The following is a 21,519-nucleotide window of genomic DNA, read 5'->3' as shown; positions in this document are numbered from 1 at the left end:
GAGCACAATTTCACATGACGCAACGGCTGCGGGAAGCGGTTCGCGAGCCGTGCCCGCCGCCGCCATTTTGTGAGCGCGGAGACTGAGCCGGCGGCGGCCCGAGGAGCGGCGGCACCGGCGGCGCAGCCAGCGGGAGCCGCAGCGTGGAGGATGCGGTAGAGGAGCCCAGCGGCAGCGGCGGGGGGGGCGGCATCGGCATCGCTCGGCGGCGGGGGATCGCGGGGAGGGGGCTGTCGGTCGGTGGGTCGGGTCCTGGTCGGAGCAGCATGTCGGCCCCGGAGAGCAGCGCTGGCAGCAGCGAGGCCCGGGAGGACGCGTGCCGCGACTACCAGTCGTCGCTGGAGGACCTGACGTTCAACAGCAAGCCGCACATCAACATGCTGACCATCCTGGCCGAGGAGAACGTGCCCTTCGCCAAGGACATCGTCTCCCTGATCGAGGCGCAAATCGCCAAGGTTTTTATATTCCACCGACTACTACTCCTACCTATACTGCTGGGGGGACCGGCCGGGGCAGCGGGGTAGGGCGGCCTGGGGGCCCGCAGGACAGGCGCGGGGGGGGCCGAGCGGCGGAGCCGGTTCAGGGGGACACAGCAGAGCCTGGGGGTCGAGAGGGCCCGAGGGTCGGGAAGTGGGGCGAGAGAGAGGGGGAGAGGCCCGGGCGGGGTGGGCATGGTTGGCCTGGGGCGGCCAGGGGGCCTAGGAAGTAGTGCCCGGGGTGGGGGGTGGAGGTTGATAGTGAGGGGGCAAACAGAGAAGACAGGATTTGAGCGGAGTTGGGGGAGGAGGGGGGTGTAGGAGCCTGGAGGTCGCCGTTGGGGGGAAGCAGGCGGAGGAGGGAAGCGTGTCTTAGCTGAGATAGGGAGCAACGGGGCGAGGCGGCGGTGGGGGGGGGGGGACTCCTCTTTCCATCGCGAGGCTTAAGGGTGCTGTTGCTGCTACTTCTATCCTCCATCGCATAGGGAGCAGGGGACTCGAGGGAGGGGAGCAACCTCCACACTACCCTGTTGGGAGTAGGGAAGGGTTTGGGACTCGCCCCAGGAAGAGCTGAGGGAGGAGGGCAGCGTGGCTTGCGCTGTGAGCCCCGCGTAAATAGCAGGCACAATATGGCGGCCCGGCAGTGACTGGGCAGCTGCACTTCCTCGTCCTTGGTTGGAGCGGGGTTTTCCCCCGACGTGCAGCCCAGAGTCGGTGTCCGAATCTGGTGACTAAACTCTTGGATTTAGGCGATTTCTGCAGTAGGTGGATAGTACAGTCGTTAGGGAGGGCCCGAGTGGGGAGATCTCCTGGAGAGTTGGGTTTTTCTTGGGGGTAGTCTAAAAGGAAAATGAGGTTAAGTTTCCAGAAGGCAAATTATCCGCCACTGAAGGACTAAGCATAGTGACATTTAAGTATGAGTTAAAGCTATTTCCCCAGTGCGGTCCCTGTGAGAGATTAATTGAGCGTGGGGGCTCCCTTATATCGTAAAAAAGTTTGTGGGTGAAGGGTGATCATCTCCTTCGGTTAGGGAAGTGTGTGTGGTGGTGATGGGGGTTGTTTTGCTCTGCCTCGTTAGACAGAATTCTGTGTTTGGATTTCAGGTGATTTATGCCCCGAGTAGCACTAGTGTTGTGTGCGTGTTTAATTTATTTTGGCTAGAGAAGTTTATTGGTTGAGGATTTGGTAGAAGAAATTTCTCCCTGACTGTAGAAACTGCAGCAGCCTGTAGGATCCTAACATGGCGTCTGAAAGACACATGATATAAAAAGGGAAAGAGGAGGCTCCCTCTGAGCCCAGCCCAGGCAGTTGCTGACATCAGTCAGCCACTGTACATGCATGGGGTTTGCAGCACCTTTTTACCGAACATTTTAGAAGAAAAGGGTTCTTCTTTCAATCCCCCACCCCCCCGTATTCGTGCCAGCCACCCCTCCCCCGTTGTTTCCCTTGCTCCCTCTGATCTCAGGTGTTAAAAGGCTTTTTCCTTTGGCTTTAATCGTGGTTTATAATGGTGAGAATTGTACTATCTAATGCTGGGGGTGGGAAACATCTCTTAAGATACTTAATCTGTCTTTCTGTCAATGCAGGGTGTCTTTTTAGTGTGCCACAGACCACTTCCAGTCTAGTTTTAAATGCTGCCAGTGGCTGAGTTTTGCCATTCCTTGGGGACGTGACCTCATAATCTAATAGCTCTCACCATTATATCTCTTAAAGGGCAGTGGATGTGTATAAAATGATTTGTGATGAATAACAATGCTGTCAATTTTTTTTTCCATTTCTGGGTGATTTAGAACCTGCCCTGAGGTGTGGGGGTTTTTTTAAAAGTTGTCTTAAAACCTGTATCAATGGTTAGTTTTGCTTAGTTACTGTTTATTACTGTAGTTTATTCAAGGCAAGTTTTTAGTTGTTTCTGGGAAAGCGATCTCCTTTACTAAGCCACTTTTAAAAAGTGTTGCCTGGAGACAGTTTGTTTAGTGTAAAACTTGAGTGGTCTGCTTTACAATTTAATAAATGGTTCTGAGATGTGTGTCTGGTATTATAAAATTTGTAAATAAAAAGTGTGAAATATGTATTTGTCTTTTTATTTACCATTGTATAGTGCAGAATTTGTTTCCAAGACGCATTTTGTATACAAAGTTGCTTTTCTTTTTTTTTTTAAAAACAAATTTTTTCACAAGTTTGTGACTTGGGGTTCAATTTCCAGATACTATTTTAAACTTGAAATCTTTTAGGAAACTAATAAAAAAGAGCCACACATTTCCAACAATAGCTTTCCTACGTTATTTGAAGGAACAGTGGGAGTTTTCTAAGGAAGTCTTTAATATTATGCTGATGAGTTCAGTGTTAGTGTTCTGCGTTCTGGTGATTATGCGGCGCCTCCCTGCCTTTTGATTAGTGTCGTGCGGGCATCCTTCTTGCTTGGGGGTTTTGCAGAGACCTGGAAACAAAATGCATTCCGGTGTGAGATTCCCTTTTGTGGTTATTGAAGTACGTGCTAGATACCTTGACAAAATAAACACTTGCAGAAGAGAAGACTTAAATGTTCCAACCGTATTTAAGTCACGTTTGTTAAAATGCGACACCTGAATAGCTTATATTTGAAGCAGGGTACACTGCTGAGCTGCTAATGGTGCTCCATAGTTGGAAGTCGGCTTCCTTACCTAGATGATGGTGTTTCCGTGTGTGATTGCCATAACAGTCTGATGCATGATCTAAGTGTCAGTTAAACCTTTTCCAGTGCTTTCGCTACTAATGGTTCCCCAGCATCTCAAACTTTCAGCTTAGCCAAGTGTAGTGAGCTACTTTCCTGCAATGGTGAAATGGAAGAATTTAACTCGGGGAGTAGCTCTTGGGCATAGGTACTTGTGGGACAGCTCTTTGTGTCCCTAATACAGCTGACTAAAAGTCAGAAATGGTGCGCTGTCATTTTGTTACAAAGGAAGGCACTCAGAACTGGAGTGTTTTTAATGTGCCATTGTGCAGACTGCTTCAAAGAAGAAGCCAGTATTCCACAGACATTTTAAATAGCTGCAGATCCAGTCTTTTATGTCTGAGACTTAAGCGATGCTTTTTTCTAACACTTGCACATTAGGTTGTTTACAGTTCAGTATTGCTTCACAGTGTGAGATTGCTGCAGTTAGTTTTAGCTAACCTAGCTGGGGTTTTTGTCTTTTTATGTACAAAATGCATCACTTGCCTGTTAATTCTTTTTTCCCATATGTTTGAAGGCAGTGGCACTCCCTTCCCCCCCCCAGCCTTTCCACCCCCAACTAACAAGGAGTTCTGCCCTCTTCAATAATAAGTTTCAGGTCATGGCAAATAAGTGCATTTTTAAGGGTGAGGAAGCTCTCTGATTGCCCATGTAAAAATCCTAATGAGTGGGTGCCCTTCTGTGAACCACCTTAAAGGGGAAGGAATTGAATTTTAAACGGTGAAGCAGTAGCACTTCGGAACTTAAAATATTACAAGTGGATGCTCTTCCAAGGGGATCATGGTCAACACACTGCTTGTGTTGTCTTTCATGTCCTCTTCAACAAGTCTGTGTACTTGCTAATGTTTTTTTTAAACTTCCCTGTGCCTTCTGCTTTGTGAAAGCCACTGGCAGGCATTAAAATCACTTTCATTGGTCCAGTACTGCTTTCTGTAAATTGGAAGTTGCTGTAGCGGTCCACGGTCCCCACACTTACCGCACAAACTTGGTATAAATTTTGAAAAAGGATTTTAAAAAACCCCAACCAAAACCAAACAAACAAAAGCCTCCTGTAGCAAAGCTGAGTCCAGAAGAAGACAACCTTCTATGAAAATGGTGGTTGCAGTTCCTGAACACGTCTGTGCATTTACCCAGTCGACCAGATGATTGAGTTTTGACTGGCTTTTGAACTCTGTTCTGACTGTGTTTTTGCATGCACTCTGAAAATCAGACTCATCACCATCTGCAAGTGCCAAGAGAGAATGGGACTCTCTGCTATATCCACTTGGATTACAGTGAAATAATTACAACCTATTCTACGTGTATTTTATGAAAGACTGTGATAATCAACATACAGTTTACAGCTACAGAAGTTCACTGACTTGGGCTATTTGCCAGAAGTCTAATTTGTGTTCTGTGAAATCCAGAAAAATCCATCCCGGAGGTTTGAATTATAAACAATTTTTAGAAGTTCCTTGAAGTGCTGACGATGGTTTCCTGCTAAGTTACTTCCTCAAGGGAAAGGTTACACTCAGTACACTAGTGGCAATACTGTCTCATGGGCTTCTTTTTTGCTCTTCCCCCCCCCCCCCCCCCCCCCCCCTTTCCCAAAGCTTTGATGCACAAACAAATTAACGTAAGGTTTTCCTTTTTTTTTTTTTTTTTTTTTTTTTTTTTGTGATAGACCCACTGCATTATAATTTGAACTGAGTGTCCATTTTCCAGATTAAGTTTTTGTATAAACAAAAATCCCAAGCCAAATCCCTTGGTATTTATAGTGTCAACTGAAAAGAGAGGTCTGTATTTCTGGGATTGGTAATCCCTTTATTTGAAGAGGTTAAAGTATGTTTTTGTTGTACTAAACTTCTCAGTTTCTTCTTATTACTCCAGGCTCCTGCATCAGAGAAGCTGCCCGTTATGTACCTAATGGATTCCATTGTCAAGAATGTGGGAAGAGAGTATCTTACTGCATTTACTAAAAACCTAGTTGCAACATTTATTTGTGTATTTGAAAAGGTATATACACTTTCAGAAAAGTACTGTATTCTAAGCAAAATTTGTTCCTGGTAAAATAAGTACGTGCTTTCAGGTTTGAGTTTTCTTGTGTGGTGAATATATACAGATTGATTGGTTTTTATAAATATCAGTATCTGTGCTGTGAAAGATTATTCCTTCTGCTATCAAGCATGTAAGCTAGCTGAAAGACTCAGAGTATTACTTAATTTGGTGTGTAAACACCAGTAGCTTTCCTGTCCAGGCAAGATTTTACTAAAAGTATTTTGATTACTGATGGCTTAGCTGGATGGACTTTTTGTAGTGTATAGACCAATTAATTACGAATCGTTGGCTTATTTTTAAGGTAGTTCTTACGCCAAGAATAGACTGAGAATCAGTTTCTTGTGGATTTCTCAAAGCTTCACTCTTATAGTTAGATTTGTCTGATTTACAGAATTCACATTATGCAGAATGATTGCTTAAACTCAAGTGAGTAGCACTAACCCCTGATTGTCTCTTGGTGGTCTGTCAGCTGAAAAAAATGCTGCAACTGTGTGGGGGAAGGTCCTTAAAAGATGTGACTGTATTATAAATAAGTGTTTTAATTTCATTCAACATTGAAAGCTGCCACCATATCTTTTAATTCTGGGTCTTAATCTTGAAACCCAGTGAAGTGTGCATACTCCTCAGTGAGAAAAGCATGTCAAAGGCCAGGTTTTGAAAGGCCGGACTTGAATGGGTTTAACTTGGATCAGAAAAGGGTTAACTTCTGTGGTTTCCTATATGTTAGAAGAAAGTGGTGTTTCATAAGAATGAGATGAATGAATCTTTTGCATATTTATCATTTCATATCAGCGAGGATGTGAAATCCCAGTATGCTTTTTTGTGGTTTTCAGATGTAAAGTGCATGATGAAATAAGGAATAGATTGTTACTGTGACTGTAAAAGACATAAACTCCTGTGTATAGAGCAGATAGAGATAGATTTACTTGGGTTCTTTGTATTAAATTGTGAATGTTACTGAGTTGCTTTTAAGGTTGCAGCTGAATGAAGCTCTGGATAATAGCTAATCTTCAGAGTTTCATATGTTAACTTGCTACTAAGCTAACTAGAAACTATTAATGTGTGCTAGTTAGATTTGTGAAGTGGCAGTCTTTTCTAATATCTTAGCTGGTCATGTTAAAGGATGTGAGTAGAATTCCAGCACAGGCATTGTTACAGATTTGGTTTTATCAGTAAATGGTCACTAAGGTATCCTTAGACACCTGAAGTCAAAACTGTTTGCTCAGTCATTCCTGCACATTTTTGCAGTAAACTTCAGTGAAGCCTCTCATGGAAAACCATACAGAGGCATCATCCCAATTACTAAGTATAAATTATTTCTATTGAAGCTCCTGCTCTTACCCAGAAGGAGCCTCCAACCTTTCCAGAATATTCTGTCTAGGTGTAACATCTGCAAATGGCAGCAAAAATCATCTGTATGGGCAAGACTTAATGATTTAATTGGAATGTTGAAATTAGGACAGCTGCATGTATTTTGTCTTCTAATGTTTTTTATTTATTGTTTAATTGAACCACTTAGGTTATGAGATGAACTAAATTTTGCTTCACTGTAAATTTCTGGTTTAGCTGCCATGAGGTAATCCAGTTGTTGATAAAGAGATAAAATTGGCGTCTGGTCCTACAAGTACATTTGATCTGTGACTCATACATAGATGGGTCTAATTCTGCAGCTGAACTGAAATAATAATTGACTTCATTTTAGCTAATACTCATTTTATTGCATTTGTTGGGAAAAAAATCCTTCAGTGACTAAACAGCTGAGCAAAACACCTTTTTTTCATCCAGTTTGGTTTTTCTTGATTTGTTTGTCATTGTTATGCTCTAGCACAAACACTTGAATAATGTATTGTCTCAGAGGCTGTTGCCTTTCAATACTTTGTTACTGTATTTTTTTCCACAGAAGTTGGGCCAGTAAAATGAGAATTTTGCTAATGGAAAAGTTGAAAGAAAATTCTCAGAGCATGGTAATACACAATAAAATCTTCAAATGGCCTTGAAACAACAATTCCACATTTGAGCTTCTGTTACTGATCCCGTTGATAAAGATGTGTGGTCTGCACTGCTTATAAATTTTGTGTAGCAAGTTCAGTATGTTGAAATGGCAAGATAGAAATAGGAAATGAATGAAATCTTAAGTTCTACAGAAAAGTTTAAGAAATTGTTCTATATTAACTTAACAAGCCATAGAATTGTTTTATTGTTTTAGGTGGATGAAAATACTAGGAAAAGTTTATTTAAATTGCGCTCCACATGGGATGATATTTTTCCTTTGAAGAAACTATATGCACTTGATGTCAGAGTCAACTCATTAGATCCTGCCTGGCCAATTAAACCTCTGCCCCCAAATGTGAATACTTCTAGCATCCATGTGAATCCTAAGTTTTTAAATAAATCGGTAAGTTTTTCTGCCTTCTGTAAGAACAGATGGTAATAAGTGTAGTTTTCATTGTTTGTATGCTGCTTTTTGACAATTTAGAATATTAAGAATGAAGTATCTGACTTTTGTAAACAGGTAAGAGAAGTCTACAGATTCAGAATATTTGAAGGGTTTGGTTTTTTTATTTACAAATTGTATTCTAGGTTTTGAAACATTGAGGAATTTATATTAAATTCCCTACACCTGTCAAAGCAGGCAAATCATAGCTGGGCAAAAGAATTGCAGTTTATAACTCCTGTATGAACTATGTCCCAGTACTGGATCATGATAACACTGAAAGGAGATTGATTTAGTTGATTTCAGTAGGATTTTAAGTGTAACTTTTCTTTATTTTGTTTTTAGCCAGAGGAATCTAATGCACCTACCTCTGCTGTCACTTCTGGTGCCTCTCCTCCTCCAGTTGTTCCTGAAATACAAAAGAATTTGACACAGGAGCAACTGATAAGACAGCAATTGCTTGCAAAGCAAAAGCAGTTGTTAGAACTTCAGCAAAAAAAACTAGAGCTGGAGCTGGAACAAACTAAAGCACAGTTGGTGAGTAGGATAGTTGATAAAACTTTCTTAGTTGGGGTCTCTCTTGGAGAGTACTTGGCTGTACTGGTAAGTGCAGTGCATTGTTTTTTCCTCATGTTCGGCAAGTGTAGCAATTTTAGGACTACTAGAACAATGCAAGGTGATCCAGGTTTCCTGAACAGTTTTTGTTACCTTGAACCCTAAATATTACACTTAAATGTAAAAAAAAAGTGAAATTCTTGTGGTTTGGGTTTAATTTTTCTTCAGAATGATGCCTGACTGTGACCTTTCACCTCTTGCAGCTGACAGTGAGTTGGGCTATTTCAAATACGTTTGTTCCTAAGGAACAAAGGGGCCTGATTGATTGTAAACAAAGTCAGCAGTAGCTGGAAGTCTTGCTGTGTTGGCAGTTGACAATACAAAATAAGGCATCTTTGAACTGAAGTGTGAAAATTGGATACTTGGCAGCTGAGTTGCCTAGAGCATGTAGAATATATAGGAAAGCTAGCGCTGTAATTGGAATGTGTGCCAAAGTTACATATTTTGCTGTGTTTACTTTATATACTGATCTTGCATTGTATTTGAATTTGATTCGTAATGGTACTGCATTATTTCAGTGCTTGTGATTAGCAATTAGTGGGTCAGTTTCAGTTAAATGGCTGAAGCTCATAACTTTCAAGACATGACTATTACAATTTTGGTTTTGAGACAGAATATTAGCACCTCTGGGTAGGAATTGTGGCATACAGATTAATGCTGGTTTTTTTCCAATTTCAGGCTGTATCTCTTAGTGTTCAGCAGGGGTCATCTAGTATTGCTTCAGTTCCAGCACCTTCCAAGCAACACATGTCTCCCACACCTCATATGACAGTTAAACCACCTCATCAGACTGCTGTGCATTCTGAAAAAAACAAACCATCCCCAAGTCCTCCACTTCATGATATCAAAATAGTGAACAGGGATCCTCGGCTTAATAGGATGGGTCAACATTCTTCCCACACTAAAGATCAGTCTCATAGGAAAGAGTTTTCACCAAGTGTGACCAGTCAGTCTGAGACCAAGGGAAACAAAACAGCACAGACTGAGAAACAGAACTCAACAAAGTCAGAAAAATCAAAAGCAAGTGAAAAAACACAGAAGAAAGAACTTGAACAGTCCAAAGCAAAATCTAAATCGCCATCTCCTTTGAAAAATAAGCTGCCTGATTCTAAGGACAGTAAAAGCCAGGAATGTGAAAGCACTAAGGTTTCTGATATCAGTAAGCGGGATCCAAGACTTAAAAGACATCTTCAAGATAAGTCAGAGGGGAAGGAAGAGGAGGTCAAAGAAAAGAGGAGAAGTACAGAGAAGAAGGAAAAGGAGGAGCATAAGACATGTGAACATAGACCGGTGGGGAGCAGAAATAAAGTGATTAATGGTGCTGTTCAGAAACAAGACACGGCTACAGAGGAGTCAGAAAAACAGGGTGGAAAACCAGGAAGATCAAGTAGTAGAAAACGGTCACGGTCACGCTCTCCTAAGGCAAGATCACCATCTACGCATTCTCCAAAAAGACGGGAGAGGAGATCACCTAAAAGACGACTTCGGAGTTTATCTCCTACTTCATCAACTCCTAAAATAGGAAAGATACGTCAGATAGGCCCTAAACAGTCTCATGTTGAAGAAGGTACACAAGCAACAAGAGATGAAAGAAATTCTAATAAGAGAAATGTTAAACAAGAGGTGCGTGATCCAAGGAGATTGAAAAAAGTCCAAGAAGAACGACCCCAAGAGACAGCCACCCAGCATTCTGCAAAAGCTTCTCCAGATCCAAAGGAGAACGCAGAAAACTGGCAGGGATCCAAGTCAGGCAAGAGGTGGAAATCTGGTTGGGAAGAAAATAAAAAGTAAGTTACTATCTTTTAAACAACTTCTGTGTGATGTCAGTGGAAATTCTCCTGTTGGCTTCAGTATAGTTGACTTTGAGAAGCAGTGTTCAGATTGTTAAAATTGATAGGTTTAACTTGTTCCTACTAGTGAAAAACAGAGATAACACATGTTTAAAATCTAAGGTGATACCAGTGTTTTGCTGTGATCAGTTCTAGTAGGAACTGTTATATCCCGAATAACGAAATAATCTATATTTAAAATATATTCTTGTTTTCAGCTCACAGCAGAATGATGAACACCAAGCACTTGTTAAATCCCCTCACCAAAGACATCGGGAAAACTGGCCTGCTGGTAAAGGAATTCTATCACCCCGAACACCAAAGCAGCAGCACCGGTTAAGCGTGGATGCCAATTTACAGATTCCCAAAGAATTGACATCTGCAAGTAAAAGAGAATTACTTAAGAAGGTAGTACTAATAAATCTGTCTTCATAGAAATGTCTCAGGTATGGGGTTTTTTTCTTCTCTTTTTGGAAGTCTAAATTTAAACTCTATATTGCAGGCTAATGACCGCTTAACATCTGGTGAAATAACACAAGATGAGTTTCTCATGGTAGCTCATCAGATCCGACAGCTGTTCCAGTATCAGGAAGGAAAGCACAGATGTAATGTCTGGGATAGCCCTACAGAGGAAAAATGTGGTTTGAAAAAGAAACCTCTTCTATCGGATGCAGAATTAACGTATTATGAACATAAAGCTAAACTAAAAAGGACACAAGTTCAGCATTCGTTGTCAAGGCTTGATCTGTTGGATCCTGATGATATTTTGGATTATCATATACCTGATGCGTTGCTTTCTGGAATAGAATGTGAGCAGGCAAAAGCCAAAAGGGGGGTACAGTTTGACAGAAAAGAACCATTTCCAGAAAGAGCAAGGAGACACTCTCCTGTAAGTGGCACTACAAGATCTTTTGCTGAAAACCTGTCACCGCTTGAGAGTCGACGAAGACTTGAAGACCAGCGTGCTACTAAAGGAACGAGAGGTTCTGATCCTTATGACAGCTGGGGAGAATCAGATGAATTTAGAGATGCTCTCAGACAACAGGGCAAAAGTACTGCGGAGTTCCAGAAAATTGATGGAGATGCACTCTGTAGGTTTGATAATCGTGAGGAAAGACAGCTTCTTGGGCAAGCTGGTATGTAATTTTACTTTATTTTATATTTGTTAAGTAATTGACAGTATATTACTGAGTGGTTATGTGATTTGTTCTGGGTTTTTTTAGGTGTTCGAGAGGAACCAAGGTCGCCATTCACTGAACGTTTCAAAAGAGCTAGGTATGAAGATCCAGAGAAAGCACCATTTCCAGAAAGTCCAGGATCAAGATTCGGAGGTATTGAAGCAAAGCAGAGGATAACTGCACTGATGGAAGACAGACCTCTGTTTGATGGCTCCCCTAGACCAACTGCTGCAAGGGTTGGGGTAGATGGACAAGGAAGTCCTTTTGTTGATGGTCCTGCTGCTGGTTCAAGTTCCAGAATTGATGGGCCAGCTGGACAGGCTGCTATGAGATTTGAGGGGCCTTTGGTGGGGACAGGTGCATCTCAGTTTGATGGGCCGCTGTCAGGATCAGGGGGAGCTGGAGCCCTAAGATTTGATGGGCCGCCAGGGCAGCTGGCAGGGGCCTTGAGATTTGAAGGACCCCCAGGCCAGGTTGGTGGAGGAGGTCCGATGAGGTTTGAGGGACCTCTTGGGCCTTTGCGGTTTGAGGGGCCTGCGGGGCAGCCTGTGGGCGGTCCTAGATTTGAAGGTCCTGGAGTTGGTCTCAGGTTTGAGGGTCCTCATGGTCAGCCTTCAGGTGCTCTCAGGTTTGAGGGACCTCATGGTCAACCTATGGGGCCTCGGGGTCAGCCAGGGGGTGGTCTCAGGTTTGAGGGACCCCATGGTCAGCCCTTGGGGCCTCATGGTCAACCAGGGGGTGGCCTCAGGTTTGAGGGGCCACATTTACAGCCAATGGGGCCCCATGGACAACTTGGAGGTGGCCTCAGATTTGAGGGGCCACATGGTCAGCCCATGGGGCCACATGGACCGTCAGGTGCTGGGCTCAGGTTTGAGGGGCCGCATGGACCGTCGGGCGGTGGGAGGTTGGAAGGACCACGTGGTCAGCCGGGTCTGGGTCCTAGGTTGATTGATGGACCAGTCCACCAGGGAGCTGGTGGACTTAGATTTGATGGTCCTCTTGGTCGGGCTGGTCCGAGATTTGATGGCTGTCACGGAGCTGGATTTGATGGTCCGTCTGGACAGCTGTCTCTCCTGCAAAGATTTGATGGAATTCATGGACAGCCTGGTCCAAGGTTGGCACCTGGCCAGCAGGCACAAGCAAGATTTGAAACAGCCATACCTCAAAGATTCGATGGACCTCACCAGCCAGCCTCTAGGTTTGACTTGCCCCTTGGCCTTCAGGGTGCACGTTTTGAAAATGTAGCTAACCATCCTGCCTCAAGACTAGAAATGTCACCATATGGACAAGGCGGTCCGTTCGTTGAACATCCTGGCCAGGGCTACAATGGACCAGCTCATGGAATGCAGTTCCAGAGAACTGATTTATTTGATGGTTCGCCTGGACCAAATTTCAATGGGCCAGCTGGCCCAGGAGCACAGAGCTTTCCACTGAGAGCAGCTGGACATTACTTCGAGGAAAAAGGTCTCCAGGGTCCTCAGTATGGAAATTTCAGTAATATGCCAGTGGGAAGTAATCAGGTAAGAGCTGATTGCATCAAATACTTTGCTTGCAGAAGTGTATTTGTTAGAGAATTAGCAGGATTTCTTCCTGGAAAAACGGATTATTTTTCTGAAGAGTTGGCAGTCTGAGAGTCAGTTTCAAACTAAAAAAGTCAGTAGATAATTTAAGAATGATATACATTGCCGTGTTTCAACAATCTTTTTTTAAGTATTAGACAAAATAGTGGATCTTGGCAATCGCTTCTTAGTTCAGAATATCTCTTTGAAATCATTATTTTCAACATTCAAACAAAACCGGGTAATTTGAAGCTTTTGGTATTTTCATTAAATTTCAGTAAAAGTGAATTCTCTATAAGGAATGAAGGGTAGTGTATGTGAAATACACGTGATTAATTTTTCTAAGAGATGTGAAGTTAGACTGAACCAAAAGAATAGTTGTCTTTTTGTAGCTGTTAGTACTGGTTACAAGCCAATTTTAAAGACATACCGGAGAGAGAACTTGGGGCAATTGAGGAAGGTAGGGCATTGTTGCACTTTGTTGCTCAGCTGCACTGTTGTCTTTTAAAATTCTCTTGGCACCATCTTGCTTTGTCAGTTCAGTTGTCTTTGCTGTTGCCTCCTGGAAATGCTCTCTTCAAAAGGAGGAAATTATACTTTACAGTGGTGAAACTGATGTAATTTCTTGCAGTACATTAGAGATTTTAAAAAGCATTTTTCATTTTGGGGGATAAAAAGTGAATATGAGGAATTATCTGATTGTGCAAAAGCAGATGATGTGTCCTGCAGACTTCCAGTGGGATAAAATCTTAAACAGTGTGTGAATTCAGAAAGCAGCCAGTTGGTAAAAAAAACCCAACCATTTTTATTACAAGTGTGTTGTAAAGACTGTTTTTCTACCTACAGCTTACTGTAGCTGATGAGCTGCGAAGTCTTGCTTTCAAGATGTGTGTCTGTAGTGAGCGCTGGTTCAGCTGTTGATAACAATTAATTGTGGGTTTTATTAGTAGACATTTACGGGGTCCTGGAATTTCTTGAGGAGCTCTGCTTTGGTGAACATGAGCAATTTAAAAGGAAGTACTGTGTTTGGAAAATGTGATGGTTAAGTGGAAGGAAGGGTGTTGAAGGTGTTGTGGTGGGGCTTTGTTTGTTTTAATATTAAGCAAAATGAGCATGTGTTCTGAATTTTCCTAGTGGAAAATGAAAATGGGGGAAAGGTCATATAGTTATTTGTGGTCCTTTTCAATACCAAACTGACAGGGTTCATTCCTGGAAGGAGGTCCATATTTGTGAAATTATTGAGAAGCATCTAGAAGTTAATAATAAAATGTGAAGAGTAAGTTTGTAATCACAATATTTTACAAAGAATACTTAAATGTTTACTTTCACAGGTTTCTCTCATGTCTGCTCAACCAGGACCTTATGGCCAAGGTCAGCAGTATTTGCCAAATCCTGGAAGTTTTGTCCAGAATCCTGCAGGTATGTAACAATAGAATTCCTTTTATTTCTGTTGGATTTGTTCATTCAGTGGTGGCCACAAAAATGGCCTTTTTTGATGTCCTGATTTACTGTGTGTGGACTAAGGGATGCCTCTTCAGTGAGGTGGCTGTAGATGTAGTCTCTGTAGCACCTTCATCTCCTAAGGAGCTTTTCTCAAACACTGAAGGTTTTTGTGAGTTTTCATTAACCATGTGGTTTGGGTATAAAATTGTGCTGAAAAAAAAAAAACCAAAAAATTTGATCTGTTTTTCTCGAAGGCATCAGTCTGTAGGTCTAGATTGCTGTGCTGGGGTGTGCAAACATTTCCAGTGTGTGAGTGGTTAGTAGTGAAAAACTTCAAAGACATCATAAAAGGTTAAACTAGGTGATGAAGTAGATGAGTGTGGTGAAATGTCTAAGTATGAACCCAGGACAATACTGCATTTCAAGAACCACCATCTGTGGTTCACAGAGATCTCTGTAGGGACAACCAGCTTAGATAGCATTTCAGAATACATTGTGAAGGAGAGAAAATCTTATTACAAATATTCCCTGTTGCAAGGGAAAAAATTAGCCAAACACTATATAAGGCAGGGAGTTGTGAAATAATTTGTAACAAAAAATGAAAGAAATGTGAGGAAACAGGAAGATTGTGTTGTGGAATATACAGATAAAATCTGATGCCTAACCTTTTGCCACCTTGAATATCTGTGTTCTTCCCCAGGAGCCCTTTCCCATTCATATCCTGATAACCACCTTGGACAGGTTGATGTGAATGAATTGTTTGCAAAACTGCTGAAAACAGGGATCCTCAAATTGTCTAAAACGGATTCCACTTCAGCACGTATGTAGATTTATTATGTTCAGACTATCTAGTTTATCCACAACTCAAGTGTAAATCTGAGTATACAAACTTCAGTGAACTCCTGTATGTTTTTTTTAAACGGAACTATTTTGGGGAAGGAATTTACTGCATATGATTGAGTAAATTCTTAGTATCTTGTTTAATTTACACTTCAGCTGTCCAGAGCAGTCAGTTTTGTCTTTGCTGCTGTGCTTTTGTAACTTGTTTGTGATTATAATTAGGGTCTTTTCATCTGAAGACTGAATTTTAATGCCAGACACTGAGGTGAAATACTGTTTTCTTCAATTGAAATACTGGCTTATTTTCTTTTATGTGTTTTTTTTAATAGTGTCAGAAGATGACCGATTTAGCTGTCACACAATTGTGTTTGATCACAGTCAGATTGTATTAATAATGTTTGAAAATAACTTTCAGGAGCACATAATTTCTTTCTGATGATGTACTGGAATTTTGATAAAATAATCTCTTCATGGTTTCTAGAAGCGAATGAAACATCGGCCCAGCCGACTGCTGAAGAAGAAGATGATGATCAGAATGAAGATCAAAATGTTCCAGACCTCACTAACTTCATAGTTGAAGAACTTAGACAGTGCGTATAGTGCAACGGGCTTACAGTAGGAATAATAACGTGGCAGTAGCTAGATAGTTCATCCAAGACAGTTAAAAGCTTTTAAAAGATTATCTGTCAGTTCATGATTCAGAGGAGGTTAAACCTTCATTGTTTGATGTCAGCCTTGTAGAAGTTGAGAAGGGAAAAAGACGGGAAATGAACATGGGAAAACTTAACTTCACACTAAGGTGTGCGTTGTTACTTGAGCACTAAGGTTGGGATAGGCAGTGAAGCCTGGGCCTCGGCTGCATCAAAAGCTGTGTGACAAGGAGCTCAAGGGAGGTGATTTCTTCCCCTCTGCTCTGGTGAGACCCCACCTGCAGTGCTGCTCTGGGGCCCCAGCACAGGGAGGACTGGATCTGTTGGGAGTGAGTCCAGAGGAGGCCATAAAGATGATGAGAGAGAGGGCTGGAGCACCTCTGCTAAGGAGATGGGCTGAGCGTTGGGGTGATTTATTCTGGAGAGGAGAGGGGTCCATGGGGGCTTTACTGTAGTCTTCCAGTACCTAAAGGGGACTACAAGAAAAGCTGGAGAGGGGCTTTTCACAAGGCTGTGTAGTGATAGGACAAAGGCAAATGACCTTATGCTGAAGAACAGATTTACTGTAGATAGCAGGAAGAAATTCTTCACTAAGAGGATGATGAGGCAGTGGAACCGGTTGCCCAGAGAAGCTGTGGATGCCCCATGTGTGGAAGTATTCAAGATTGGATGGGGTCCTGAGCAACATGGTGGAAGGTATCCCTGCCCATGGCAGGGGGGTTGGAACTAGATGGTCTTCTAGGATCCATTTCAACCCAAACCAAACCATTCTGTAATTCTAATTTTACCAGTTTGGTAGTAGCTTGTAAAGCTGGGCCAAATGAGGGCATTGCTATTTGTGTGTTACCAGGTGAGAAAAGGTAGTAGGAATGAGACACAACAATAACATGTTTCTCATGATTCATTAATAAGAGCCCATTGTTTTTCTAATGTTCTAAGTTGATTGTGTGTGAAAATCAGAATGAAATGTAGTCATATTGTGTACTTTTAACTTGGAGCAGATTCATGCTTTTCCCTTCCCATTGCAGGCAAATGAAGCAATTTACTGTGAAACTTCTTACTGTCTCTTTAAAAAGAAGTGTTAAGACTTTTTTTTTTCATCTCTTTTTTAGACGTTATGATAGTGTTATAAATCGACTGTACACTGGAATTCAGTGTTACTCCTGTGGAATGAGATTCACTACTTCACAGACAGATGTGTATGCAGATCATTTAGATTGGCATTATCGCCAGAACCGGACAGAAAAAGATGTCAGCAGAAAAATTACACACAGGAGATGGTATTACAGTTTAACAGTAAGTAGTGCAGTATTTGCGTGGATAAATCACAGGCTGGATTCTGTGTTTTACTCCTGTGTGTGCTGTGGGATTGCAGCTGAAATTTGCATCATCTCAGGAGTTGGTTGTGATAAACAGTGATGTCTTGATACTTCAAGTAGTCCTCAAATGCCTGTCAGAATACAAAAGGCAATTGTGTGATGAACAATAAGCAGTTTAAAGCTGCTTATTGTACTGTTTTCATTCCACTGAGAATGGAATTTGAAGGATAGTGATTTTTTTGGAAAATGAGTTTTTGAAGTGTAGCATTGTGAGAAAGAGTACACCGTGCTAATGTTGCATGTGGGAAATATTTCAGTTTTAACAAAGTAAGATTTATTAAATATGATACTTTGGGCTGTCTGAGTGAGAATGAAAACTTTCCTTAGGACTGGATTGAATTTGAAGAAATAGCAGATCTAGAGGAGCGTGCTAAAAGCCAGTTCTTTGAAAAAGCTCACGAAGAGGTTGTGTTGAAGACACAGGAAGCTGCGAAAGAGAAGGAGTTTCAGAGTGTCCCAGCTGGGCCAGCTGGAGCAGTTGAGGTAAGTTTCAGCTTGCCAGATAACAACAATCTAGTTACCAGCTCAGATAGCAAGAATCTAGTCTTTCAAAGGCTTTTACTGCATTCTTGTTACTAAATGTAGACTGGAATATTGTACTTGGGCCTTTGTGCAGCCTCTCCATAGGTCATGTACTTGTGTATGTAATGGTTGCTTCCCACGAGCAGGGGTAGTATAAACCACCTGTAGTTAAAAAACATCTACACACATTGGCATTTTGTGGTTTTAGCAAAATTGAAACAGGCAAAGTGTGTTCATTTGCCAAATGTTTACATAAATAGAATAAGCGATTTGTCCTTTGGTCATTTGTTATTCAAATAACTATGGGGTTTACTGGGGTTTTGGTACTTCCAAACATAAAAAATTCTATCTTAACGGATAGGCGTTACAAGAAAGAAGTAGCACAATTTGAAAGTGACCAGTAGAGCTGTATTTTGGTAGATGAATTGGTGTAATAATCAAATACAAATGTTGTTAGAATTACAATTTAGATTTACATGCTAAGTCTCTAACGAGCTAGCTATAAAACCAGAAAGATTTTTTTTTAATTTTTAAGAAGTACCTTTTGTGCATTGTTCTTTGGATTGATAATTTTTCACAAAAGTCCTAAAAATGTTAGTACTCCATCTAAAAGTTGAAATTGCAGGTTAAGGGGGAAGAATTAAGATAATGCCATTAAAAAAACTGGTTAAATCACTGTAATGGATTGTCTTACATGACAGTAAGACAACATTACAATGTTACAAAATGCTTTGTAGACTTATTAGCTAAAAAGGCAAAGCTCACATTTCTCAAGTGACAAAGGGTATTCAGGGCCAGAGGGTGATCCTTTCTCTGTGTGCAAACTATACTCAATTTTTAATAAAGGTTTGCTAATTGTTAAAGTGATTTTTAAAGTGTGGAGGAAAGATCATGTTCTAGGTTTAATATACTTAATTTAAAAGAACCTTATTTGACTCTTACTGGGTTCTTGAATTTCATGCAGGAAATTATAATAACATCATTTATCTCTGTTATTCCAACAACTTTTCAGAGCTGTGAAATTTGCCAAGAACAATTTGAACAGTACTGGGATGAGGAGGAGGAAGAGTGGCACCTGAAGAATGCTATCAGGGTAGATGAAAAGGTAATCTGATCTTATTTACATGTGATAATAATTTATAGTAAAACCCCTGAGGAATTGCAGAAAAAAAAAAAACAAAACCAGGAGGAGGGTGGCAAGTGCACTTTTTCTCCTGAAGGATTCCTACTGTAGTTTTCCTGGCTTCCAAACACATAAATATCTCTGCCTTTGGAAGTGCCTGAAATCCTGGTGTCATTGGTATGGGCTCACTAGCCCTCCTTTACACTGCAGTGCTCAGAGAAAAATGGATGTCTCTATGTATGGGTGTATGGGTTCAATTATTTCTGCGTGCAGCTGTGCACAGATAATTCCCAGCACTTACCAACATTCTGTATGACAACATTTCCTAAACAAGCATCACAAAATCATCTCTCAGGTGTAGTTGACACCATACTTAGCCTGCTCAGACCATAGTTTCTCTAGATGAATCGTGTGATAATGTGTGACACTGTTCAGTTCATTATCAGTGATCCTCCTGTAATTTTTTTTACATATCTAAATATATAACCTTGTTTGGTTTTGTTTTTTTAGATTTACCATCCATCTTGTTACGAGGATTACCAGAATGTAAGTAGACCCTTTGTATTTTTGGAAGCAGCTTATTTTCAGTTGTTTGCTTGATCTCTTGACTTTGCAGGGAAGCAGATGTGTTCAGAATGTGCTGCCCAGTTCTCTCGCCTAAGACCTGGAGGCTTTGGGCATGGCAAGTTTATAATACAGAATTAGCTGAGATGCATTTGTGGTTGTGATGTACCATGACAGCTTGTGTGCCATAAAGCAAAGCCATGGTTTGATGGGTTTATGGTGGAGTAACATGTGGAATCTTAGAAATTTGTAACAGTGGAGTAGATGGGTATTGGTGTGTGTGACACTTTTAATACTTTGGGAGTTAAAATTGTCCTGAGGGCGGATAGCAGGGAACAGTTCATGGTAATGGTGTTAAGCATTTCATCACTGCTTGGTGATACTTTTCAAAGGAATTGGAAAAAAAAAGTAATGCTATTAAGAAATGAATTTTTTTTCTTAAAAATTTGATGAAATAAAAGTTTAGATTTTGAGTGCCTGACTATCAACATATTTGCGTTTTGAAAAAAGGCAAAAAGAATAAGAGGCTAAAAATGGTTATTTTAGTGTGCTAATGGTACATTGACTTTCACTTTGCAGACATCATCATTTGATTGCACACCATCTCCCAGCAAGACTCCTTCAGAAAATCCACTAAATATAATGTTGGACATTGTTAAACAAGAAACAGAGGAGTCCTGTGACTCACCTAAAATCAAAGAAGAACCTGATGACACCCCTCCTGCCTGTGCAGAAGAGAGCACACCTGCATCTACAGAAATCAAAACAGAACCCGAGGAGTCTGTTTAAATAAACTGGGGTATGATTTCTTTTTTTTCTTTTTTTTTTTTTTTTTTTTTTTTTTTTTACAGAAGAGCTGCTGTGTTAATTCTGGAAGGCGAATACTTTTTATATGAATAAAAATGTCCAACTGAGGCAGGGCCTCAACTACTGTTTGGTTAATAAATACATTTTTGTATTTGAAATTTCTTATTGCCTGCACAGTTTCAGGTGTCATTGTGTGAAAGTTCTGTAGATGCGTGAAAATTTAATGGTATATGTAAAAATGTAAAATTTTCACTTGTTGAAATGTAAATTATAAATAAAAGATATTTTTGCTATATATGGAGTGTAATGTTTATGCACACCATCAAATAAAGACTGTGTTTCTGTACTTTTTTCAGTTTAAAATGAATTAAAATTAATTTTTGCTTATTAAGATTCAGAAAAATGCAAGCAAGTCTCTTCCTTCAGTTATCCTATAGCTGGGTTATCAGGGGAAGGAGCTTCTCAGACAGGCCTAGATTCCTTGTCTTTTTAAAGTTATTTGAACAAACTTAACATATCCAGATGCTAAAAAAAAAATTGCAACAACAAAATAATAAAAAATCCACAAAAAAACTCAAAAAAAGACAGTTCTGGGTAGAAGGGGAAAATTTAACAAACCAACCAGAGTGCTTGATTGTGGTGAACACAAGTGCCAACAAAAAAATTAACAAACCAGGATGCCTGGTAGTTAAGACATTTTTAATGTTTGTTTTTTTTTTTTTCCATTAGTCAAACACAAATTTAATAAAGCTGAATTTTCTTTACAGGGGGGAATGAATGTAAGAATGCTCATTAGAAACATGGCTAACATTTTCTTTTTTTGTTGCTTATGACTGGACTTAGATGGTAAACCAGATATCCTGAAATGTTCATACTTCTTAAATGTTATAAATAAAACTAAGCATATATTTGAGTGTGAGTCTCTTCCTTTCAATGGTGGGTCTGTGTGGCTGGTACGTTTGTGGGATTGGAAATAAAGCTGCGTTTCAGTACGCATTTGCTGTTTTATTCACTCAGTTACCGTGTGTATTTTTAGCTTGCTGGGAGCAAGACAGAAGCACTAAGAACTTTGTAATATCAGTCCTAGCATGTGACTCTTGCAGTGGGAATACTTGGGAGTCAGAATTCCCCCTTGGTGTGTAAGTAGAAATAATCAGCCGTGCAGGAGATGTTGGCTGCAAAGACTTCCATGTTCACCCGGGCTCTGTGCAGTTTTTAAGATGTGAGTGATACTTCGATTCTTTGATTAAGGTTGGAGCTGTAGTTGTGAGCCTGCCCCGTTCTAGATGCCGACTTTAAAATGCTGTTTAATTAGAGACAATCCAGAGGAATGGAAACACAAAGGATCAGGGT

The 21,519-nt window shown here is 40.9% G+C and overlaps 1 protein-coding gene across 1 annotated transcript; it reads left to right on the top strand.

The window, feature by feature from the left end:
* Positions 1-220: 220 nt before the first annotated feature.
* PCF11 (PCF11 cleavage and polyadenylation factor subunit) lies at positions 221-21,079 on the top strand. Its single transcript, XM_040089013.2, has 16 exons — positions 221-455; positions 5,056-5,181; positions 7,430-7,618; positions 8,003-8,194; positions 8,951-10,059; positions 10,320-10,509; positions 10,604-11,237; positions 11,325-12,799; positions 14,170-14,257; positions 14,982-15,101; positions 15,603-15,711; positions 16,884-17,067; positions 17,478-17,633; positions 18,685-18,777; positions 19,306-19,341; positions 19,939-21,079. Exons 1-16 carry the CDS (start codon positions 267-269, stop codon positions 20,146-20,148), a joined length of 5,100 nt encoding a protein of 1,699 aa, XP_039944947.1. The 5' UTR covers positions 221-266; the 3' UTR covers positions 20,149-21,079.
* Positions 21,080-21,519: the final 440 nt, after the last annotated feature.

The sequence above is a fragment of the Hirundo rustica genome, chromosome 2 (assembly GCF_015227805.2).
Source record: "Hirundo rustica isolate bHirRus1 chromosome 2, bHirRus1.pri.v3, whole genome shotgun sequence".
In the NCBI taxonomy this organism is placed as follows: Eukaryota; Metazoa; Chordata; class Aves; order Passeriformes; family Hirundinidae; genus Hirundo; species Hirundo rustica.
This window is presented reverse-complemented; position numbering and strand designations above follow the sequence as displayed.